At 27.3% G+C, this 10,361-nt stretch overlaps 1 protein-coding gene across 2 annotated transcripts in view; it reads right to left on the bottom strand.

The window, feature by feature from the left end:
* LOC140989985 (arabinosyltransferase XEG113-like) overlaps positions 1-6,469 on the bottom strand; it is a 12,151-nt gene extending 5,682 nt beyond the window's left edge. The window contains exons 1-3 of one of the 2 annotated variants that reach the window (XM_073459573.1): positions 6,027-6,469; positions 4,896-5,174; positions 4,610-4,815 (exon numbers count right to left, since the gene is read on the bottom strand). In XM_073459573.1, the coding sequence (XP_073315674.1) occupies positions 4,610-4,815; positions 4,896-5,174; positions 6,027-6,204 (663 nt within the window). In that variant the 5' untranslated portion in view covers positions 6,205-6,469. Of the gene's footprint in view, positions 1-4,609; positions 4,816-4,895; positions 5,178-6,026 lie in introns of both variants that reach the window. The other variant, XM_073459572.1, reaches the window with a different exon arrangement.
* Positions 6,470-10,361: the final 3,892 nt, after the last annotated feature.

Raw genomic sequence — 10,361 nt, forward strand, 5'->3', positions numbered from 1 at the left:
TATAATATTTTCGATTTTCAATCATGAATTCTTGATATAAAATGAAAAATATCAGTTTGATTTCAAAATTGTGATGTTACTATTTTGTTCAAAAATTGTGGGTTGTTGAGACATTTTGACAGTCACTCAAAATTGAGTGTCAAAGTGGACATTTGAGTTGTATTTTTAGATTTCTGACAATATGTTTGTCAACATATTATTTTTAAGTTAACTTTGTCAGTATCGTGAGGGGTAAATATATTTATTATAATATATAAATATTATCATCTCTTTAAATTCATATTCAGTTTCATGTTTGACATATTATGGGTCTTGGTAAAATGAGGAATAATAAATTCAAATAAACGAATACACAAAAGTCTGAGGCGAAACCAGAGTTATATGGTAGCAGAAATTAATATATAAATTTTTAGTAAATTTATCGATGTTAAGATGTATAACAAATCGTATATCATAATATATAAAATTTCAACCTTATAAATGAAATAAATCAAATATATATGAAATATACAAAATTTTATTACATACATAGTCAAGTAATTTATTATAATTGTATTTTATTCTACAAGAATTCTGTTCAAACTCAGTGATTGTGGATTTAACATCTATTAAATCAGCAAACTAAAGAGCGTGTCAATTAACTCTAATTGAGTAATCATATATTCTTGAATTTCTTAATTAATTTTTTATCTTGATAATTTGTTTCATTTAATATTTTAAATTATAAGACACCATTACTATAACTAAAGAAACATTTTTTTTAAATGTTCATAAGGACTCAATCACTAACTCATATGGAAAAACATTTATCGACATACTATATTGAAAACATCTAATTAATTCAGCGTATTTGCTGAAAATTTTCTAATTAATTAAGAAAAATTCATTTACAATAATCATATTTAATCTTTTTGGGCTAACACCATTTATTTTATAAGATATTCATCGCAATTCTTTATTTGTATGTTAATCTTTAAATCTGAATTATGATGTATATTGTTTTTCTAAAAGTTCTTAAATAATGATTTAATACATTTATTAGACACTTCAATATTAACATTTTAAAATATATTAATTTTATATTGTATGCGTGCAACACTTCTAATCATTTCAATAAAATTTCTAAAAATGAATTAGGTAGAACATAAAAAATTACACAATTAATCAAAAGACAGAAAATAAAAACTAAATAATTGTCTATTACCTATAAACTACTAATACCGACTTCTAAAAACTGAAGTCGGTGAGAATGGAGGTCACTATGTACTGAAAAAATAAAAAGTAAATGCTTGAATGAGTCACACTGCAAAGTTAGTGAAGTGACAAAGTGTGTTAATAAAAATATTATAATGGGCTAGGTTGAATGAGACTCATATATATAAGTATCTCATTTGGTCTCACCTTATGTTTTGTCACTGTACAAAGTGAAAAGTTTATGCACTGTAGTGTTCCACATTTTCTTAATTTTTCTCTTGATATCAAATTTAATTTCATCATCTATTGGTCTTTAAAGATATATTAAAAGTTTTTCTAAACATCTAATCTTTAATGTGATCAATTAACCAAATAATTATTATACTTTGTATACAATAATAAATAGATTAATATATTTGAAGATAAAAAAGTAATGTATTGAGATAAATAAAAAAAGTAAGTTAGAATTAATAGTATAATTATATAATGTTAATATTAAATTTAACATCTTACATTCGAAAATGTGTTTATTGAGGTAAAGACTATGATGATAAACTAAAAATAATAATTTATTTATCATTGTAACGCAATAATAATGTGATCGTTATTCGGAATCAAAAAATGATGTACTTTGACTATTTTTTTATTAAATTGTATTAACAATTCTTTCAATATTTTTAGTGGATAAAATATTTTATTTGCACTGTTACCATAATCTATAGGTTTTGATAAAACAGTAAACGCTTGAGCTTACAATTGGTATCAGAGCCAAGATCGTGACTTTGATTTTCATTGATTTCAATTGGTACAATTATTAGGAGATAGATTGTTTGGTACAATAATTGTCCACGATGGGTAGGCGTTTGAACAGTTGTATGATTTAAAGATTTGACTTGTATAATTACCATCAGTTATAGTTTTTGGTAAAGTGACAAACGCTCGATCCTATATTATTCGATTGTAAAGCTAGAAGAAACAGGTTGCATCAACTTTTAGTTTTGAATTGATCCCTTACATGTTACTCGATTTTTAAATTTAGAAGTATTCTACAGTTTTCAAATATTATTATATATTGAATTATAATTTATCCCTTTCGAATTGGATAAATATACAATAAAACTCGTGTAAATATTATTAACAAAAACATTTAAATGAAATATTGGATTTGTCGATAATCAAAATAAGAAATAAACAAATTTTGATCCTTGAATGAGAAAAAAGATATTTAAATAAAGTTATAATTGCCACAATGAAATAATGCACCTACATGCATTTATCACTATATTTTGCAACTAAAATGTCAAAAAAAGTTTTCACATATTATTTTTATATCATATTTAAAATAATTATGAATCCTAATTTTTATTATTTTGAGTTGGCCTTTGTTATGAAAAATCATTGTGAATAAATTGAATTTGAAAATTCTTATATCTATGTATATCACATATTAATATATCAACCTAAGTCCAGGTAATAAAAAACTACAAAATGAACTTATTCATCTTCAATGTACACAAATTATATAGTAAAGATATATGACAATTAAGACAATGAAGTAGAATATATGTTCACATATAACAAAATATATAGACAAGAAAAACAATAAATAAAAATATTTTTCTAGATATAAATATTTTTTTATAACTTTTTATAGTGAGTTGGAGAAGATAAAAGAGAAAAAATATTAACTCTTTTGGGTTACACAAAAAAATAGTAATGGAAGAAGTGTTTGTCATACAATGAATTCAGTTTCCAAATTAAATGTACACTATAAAGTTATATTTACCGTTCAAACTTTATAAATGCAATGAATTTTTCTCAAGATAATTAGGGTACACAAATGTTCCCGTTAAGATATTTAAATAATTAAAAAAATTAAATATATTATTTTTCTGGAGGTAATACCAATATGATTGTGCTAATTATACTTATGAGTTAATATGAAATATTAAAATAAGTGTTTAAGAGTCAGTAAAAAGATGATTTATTGTCAAAAATATTATTATTATAAATTGAAAATAAATAACAACATTTAATCAATATTTTTTTAAATCAATCCATCAGTATTTTTTATGTGATGATAGATTGTTATAATAATTACGGGTGAGCATTCGGTCGGTTCTGTTACTGACCAAACCGAATTAGTCATAATCGGATCGAACCGCAATATTTAGCAATAACCGAACCGACCGAATTAATTTTCATAACCGATGAAAATCGAACCGAATTAAAATCGGTTAATTCGGTTGGTGACCGAATTAACCGATTAGTTTTTTTTAAAAATTATCATTTAACTTTAATTAAATATGTAATTTTTTTGAATACTACAGTCTACACAAATGCATAAAAACATAAAATCAAATACATCACAAATTTTTCTTTAGAATTAGGGCTGATTTTAAAATTAAAAATTAAAAAATATATTAAAATTGATAAATAATAAAATTTTTATTAAATAATAGTATTTATTATATCGGTTAATTCGATTCGGGCTAACCGAATTAACCGAATTTTTTTAATTTCAAAACCTAATTTCCGAATTAACTCGGTTCGGTCGATTAATTCGGTTTAACCGAAATTGTGCTCACCCCTAATAATAATGTGTAGTTTATATGTTATCAAGTATAAGTGTCTAATAAATTAAAGGTGACTAGGAAAGTAAAAGCATCCAGTAAAAATTGTTGCCAATTTACATGAAAGAGAATAATAAATCAAACAACATTGTAAATAAAAAATTGCATATCATTGATTGTCAAAAAAGATTATAATAATTGAATATTATAATAAAATATATGCATTATTGCGAGAATATGACAAATAACAAAAGAAAACAATATGATAAAAAAGATATGAGAAAAATTTTAATAGTCCAAATTTTTTTTTAAAATTAAAAAAATAATTTTTTTCCAAATTAGTTACATAAGCTAATTAACACGAATTGTCAAAATTTACAATATTATTATCATTATCTTTTGTTGAATTAACTAATTTTATTTCAAATTCTAATTACTTTAACATATGTTTTTCTTGTGCAACGCACGTGTTTTATTTCTAGTATATATATATATATATATATGTTGAGACAGAGTTAAATAATACAGGGTTGAAATCAAAAGAACCAAATAGCACTCACACCAAATTTCTACTTCCAAACCCCCCAAACGAGGAATTCAATTAAATAGAATATTTAAAAAGAAGTCTTCTATTTTAAGCTCACAATTATCCCTTTTTAACAGTAACAGAATATATAGAATCTTGGCGTAAGATCTAAAAGCAATGAAAAGACATGCATATACCCTCATTTAGTTAAAAGTTTACCAGGCGTAAGAACTGTTTGAAATTATGAGGCGGCACAAGGAGCAACACATGTGAAAGAGCTTATAGAAGAAGGTGAGTGCTTGATCATGAAGGTTACCTTTAACCAGACCATGTCAGTGTCGCACATCAGTAATTCAACTCCATAAAGTAAAAAAGAATCAATCAGAATAACCTTCTCTCTTCCCATCTTATGAAATGTTGTTGAACCCCATCCAACATCTATCGTGCTCATGTGACTACCCATGTCGAAAACCGGAACACCCTTCCAATAAAGAGCTTCCAACAACTTCGTGTCCATTGCACCTGAGTACATGAAGTTACTTAGCTTAGACTACGAAATGATTAACATGACAAAATATTCTTCAACACCGAAGAAAACTCACCAACAAGGAAGTTGTCGACATCAAGGTCCGACAAGCTTTTAACCCAAGTCATAATAAAATCCATGAATGCAAAGTTGCCAAAGGTCACCACTATAACGTTATCCTTAGCTCTTAGCTGAACCAGTTCCTTTGTTAACTGAAAGGTATTCAGAGGTGGCATTTTTGATCCAGGAGGAGGGGCCTTCCAAATGGGATTCAGAAATTTCCTTGGTGTTTGAATGGGCGTTGTTTCTTGTTGAGAAGAATTAACCGTTTGATTAATGAATCTTGAACTAACTTCTTCTATAACAGTGAGGGAATCAAAGATAAATTAATTAGACAAAGGTATTGAGAGAAACTGCCAATCCATATAATGATAGAGATGCATTCATTGTGCCACAGCAAGGTGTAAATGAAAGCTTCATAAACTACAAATCAAGAATGCTAAACAGATTTCTATGGTTCTCTTTGTTGTGTGAGTGCAAGATCAAAACACACACGCACAAAGTCTGTCAAGGAAAACAAAACAGCGGACAGAACAACATTTACTTCAAAAACTAATTAATACAGTGCAGCAAAATAGTTGGGAATTTAAAGAAAATTGGACCTTTTATAGAAACACTGACTTCCAAAAGGTGCTACGGAACTAATTCATGAAATCAGAATTTCAAGGGATATAGTGCATATCTTAAAGATTATACACTAGATGAAACACTCGCTATTGGCTTACTCAAGCACAAACATTCACACCTCTCAATCAAGATTCAACCTTTGACTAAAAGATTGTGGTCTTGACAAATTTCAAACTCTCACAATCGTCCTTAAAATAAAACAATAAAGAAAAATCATATTCCCGAATCAAATAATTCACGTGGAGAAAAATCACAGTCAAAAAATCAAACATCATCCTTCCAAATCAAGACATCGTACCCAATATTGATTCACCTATTTTTCTCAAAGCAATTACTACCATCAAACTCCATCACCAATACATTGCTCCTAGGTAATACTCACATATATATTTATGTATATAAGTATGGAAATATCAAAGAACTACACCACCATCCAAGTACAAGTATGAAAGCAGAAAATACTAAAACCCAATAAAATTGTCTACTTTTCATAATCAGCCTTGAAAAAAAAGAGCCATACCTACGTTACGGTATGCAGTTGAACTGGACAACCATGAAGAGGAGAAAGACCCTGAACTGGAGAAGACTGAGGAAAACACATAAAAGGATGAAACTAAAATTCCGATAATCACAGCGGTGTACACAGTCAGAAACAATGGCTTGGAGTGCGCCACCTCCTTCAATGGGTTCCAAGCCATTATCAATTTCCACAATTAATTTTCCCAGAAACCCAACAAGATAGAAGAAACCCAAAAGAAAACAAAGGATCGATCACTCTCTTGAGTAAAAATAAAAAAAATCAATGGGTTTTTCTTATTTATGATCCGGGTGATTTCTGGGTTGGGTTACGATTGAAATCTTGATTCAAATTCATTGAATTAGAGTCTTCATGATGCTGAATTATTATAAAATAAGTGTGAGCACGATGACTTTCTGTAGGAGAAAATTAGCTAAATGCTTGCTTGTCATCCGTAGTGTACGTCCATGGATGGCCTCACTTCTTATTTATTAAAACAAAGTTGACCCTTTTTAAAATTAATTAATAATAATTAAAAAAACATATCATTCACCTAATTATTATTATATGGAAAATAAATACCTACAGCTCATTTATATTTTTTACTTGAAAAAATTTAAATACTTTTTTAACAACTATAGAAACATCGAGCTATCATACTATGAATAATAAATAAACTTCGGATTGACATAATAGACAATTGTTATACCTTTCGATGTATAATGAATAAATTTCGGGCTAGCACAATAGAAATCTGCAGCTGTTACTTTTCGATGTAAACCGGATAAATTTATATTTATTTATTTTTACGATATGAGTAGGAATCTGCGACCATTCAATGTGCACTGAGTAAACTCTTACTTTTGTATGACAATGAAATTTACCGCCGTTATCTTTCGCTGTATATCGAATAAATCCCTTAGCCAACACAATAACCTGCCAATCAGAATAATCAAGTAAAATATACTGGACAAATCATGTACGACAGATTCACCCGAAAAAATGTTTTCGAACTTCTAAAGTATTGATAAAATGTACACTAACTCTACCAACTTAGACAAACATATTATTTTGGACTTAATATTAAGTACCTTTACAGTTAGACAATCTCAAATCTGAAAATAAAATATAATTGTTGCAATGAAGTTAAATATAAAGTGTTTCTAATTAAATTAAATGTATATAAGAAAATGGTTTCATAATGCCTCCAAGAAGGCTGGTCGCTATTATTTGGAAGCAATTATAGAATGGCGATTAAATTAAATTATAACTAATCATTCACTCATAACGCGTGTTTTGAAATGAATTATATAATTAATAGTTGAATTATACAATTCATTTGTTATTATAATATTAAATCTCTCAAAACTACAAATGATTTTCGATAAAAATAGTCTTAAAAATCGAGACGTGTCCTGAAATTTAAATTTGATATTATGCAAGTGCCAAAAATATAAGATATTATGCAAGTGCCAAAAATATAAGATATTTGAACTAAGCAATTGTAGCTTAAAAATTAAAGTTCACCAGATTTCAAATTATATATTAAATGGCAAAAACTTGTATGAGACGGTCTCACGGGTCGTATTTTGTGAGACAGATCTCTTATTTGGGTCATTCATGAAAAAATATTACTTTTTATGCTAAGAGTATTATTTTTTATTGTGAATATCATAGGGTTGACCCCTCTCACAGATAAAGATTCGTGAGACTGTCTCACAAGAGACCTACTCATATTAAATTTAGATAGATCTGGTTAGTTTGGTTTTTTTATTTGTAATTTTTTTTTTTTAAATTTGAGTTTGTCTAATATAATTTTATTACAATGTTGATAAATAAATTTTGATTATTTAAAATTAACCAAACCCACCTAATACTGGCCAATGAGGCCTCGAATAATACAATCAGGCCCATAATAACTTCTTTCATGGTTAACTTTGGGCCTCCGCCCGCATGATAATCAGGCCCTTTATCATAGTTTGCATTCGTTTTTATATCGTTACATATATTCCACGGGCAAGCTCAATTGAACTTGGACCGTGATTCAAAAGCCCAACCTCCTGTTCGGCCCAATAATTTTTGCAGTGTAACACACTTGAAAAAAATAAGACCTAATTTCTCAAATATTTTTCCCTACCAAATTACAATAACTACAAAAAAATGTACTAAAAACCCATCCAAATATATACATCAAAACATGAACTCAAATTCACATTAAAAAATGTGCTCGAAAACCATTCGAAAGTAAATAACATGCATGGGATCGCACACGTACCTCGAAATTTAGGTTGTGCTTAGACTTATGAATTTCATATATATTTTTGTTATTTAGAGAAGTAAGGTCATAAACTTAAAATTTACCGTTTAAATGTTTACATAGTATTTCATGTTAAATATGATAGATTTCAAGTTCACCCAACCCAACGGTTGTGTCGGTTGAAATTCATTATACTTTGTGTTATTAATATGCAAATAAGTAGTGTATGAGTTTAACATCTGCTCTATTGTTTCATTGTAAACAATAAAATTATAATCGAAATCCATGAATTTCAAATTCATATGATCAATACAATCTTAATGTTTTAATCAAAACTCGTCGAAATAATCAAATTCGAGCCAAATATTATGCATGTAATATAATAGGAATTGGAAACTTTCTCTAAAGCTCTATTTTTCGATCCAATTTGGATCCGACCATAAGATATTATCAAAACTAATATCTTTTTACATACTCAAAAGTCAAGACAGAATGTTATCGACAGGACGTTTCAAAATTTTATAATAAATTTGTCGGGTCAATGTTAGGTCTATATATAGTAATATATTATAAGGCCACAATAAGAATGTGGCACTTAATTAACAAATAGAAAGAGATATTTAACAGATGGAATCCAAAATCTGATGACACCTTTCACACAGATATCTGACATCTAGAAATTAAATTATCATATTACTTTCGATAATAAAAAATGATTAAAAAAATACTAACAAAAAGTCGTCTATTCATACCTATATATGTATCCGAAAAAGGAAAATTTTGACCGAGTAAATAAAGGTTATAAACAAAATAAAAATAAAAATAAAAATCTCTTATGATAGTTTTATTAGTCAATTTTATAAGACGTATCTCCAATACGATATGATTTATGTTGAAAATATTATTTTTATGCTGAAACTATTATTTTTCATTGTAAATATGTTTCGGGTTGATATGTCTTACGGAAATAGATTTTGTGACACAAGTAACTTAATAATAAACAAATTGAATGAAATACCAGCTGGTCTATAATTCAAAATTCAGTAAGTTTGATAACGTTTGACCTGATCTTGGATGGAAATTAATGAAAAAAACCTAAATTTCGGAAAATATGGGTTTCGGAAAATTTAGGCCTAAAATTTTTTAAAAATTAATTTTGACATAAATTTGTAAAACATTGATTGATATTCTAAAGCTGGCTAATGGATATATATATATATATATATATATTTATTTAATACATGATTTTAATTTAGTTTAAAGATAAAGTTATGAATTGGAAACTTTAGTGAATAATTAAAATATTTTCGATGGAAGTATGCGTGTTAAAATCATTACTTTGTCAAAACATATTTTAATACTGGTAATTTATTTTTAATATTATCTAAACTATTTCACATGAAAAATGTAGTTCAGACACGAAATGTGTGGGAAAAACTTGTATTCAAATATAATATTTTAAGTTCCGTATGCTTTTGGAAAATATACTTTTTGTTCCCTAAAAATAATAAAATATACACACCATACACACACACACAAAAGTAATATTATATCATCTCACTTATCAATTTTGTTATTGATCTTCAACCTGATTCAACTCATGAAAAAATATTATTTTTATGTCAAAAATATTATCTTTCACTAAACATATGAATCAGCTTTTACCAATTTCACATGAGTAGGTCTCTTGTGAGACGGTCTCACGAATCTTTATCTGTGAGACGGATCAATCCTACCGATATTCACAATAAAAAGTAATACTCTTTAACATAAAAAGTAATATTTTTTCATAGATTACCCAAATAAAATATATGTCCCACAAAATACGACCCATGAGACCGTCTCACAAAAGTTTTTGTCATGTCACATATATAGATAGTCCATCTCACACAAGAGTTATTCATATATGGGTATGTGTGTGTGAAGTGTGATCCATAACTGCAATACATTTGAAAACACTTGTTTTTTTTTTTACTGTTCTCTAATAATGTTTTACATATTTCATGGATCATTAAAGATTTTTAAATGGGTATGCCATTGTATTTAATTTAAAACAAATAAAAATTCTTATGAGACTATTT

The sequence above is a fragment of the Primulina huaijiensis genome, chromosome 12 (genome assembly GCF_012295235.1).
Source record: "Primulina huaijiensis isolate GDHJ02 chromosome 12, ASM1229523v2, whole genome shotgun sequence".
Classification (NCBI taxonomy): Eukaryota; Viridiplantae; Streptophyta; class Magnoliopsida; order Lamiales; family Gesneriaceae; genus Primulina; species Primulina huaijiensis.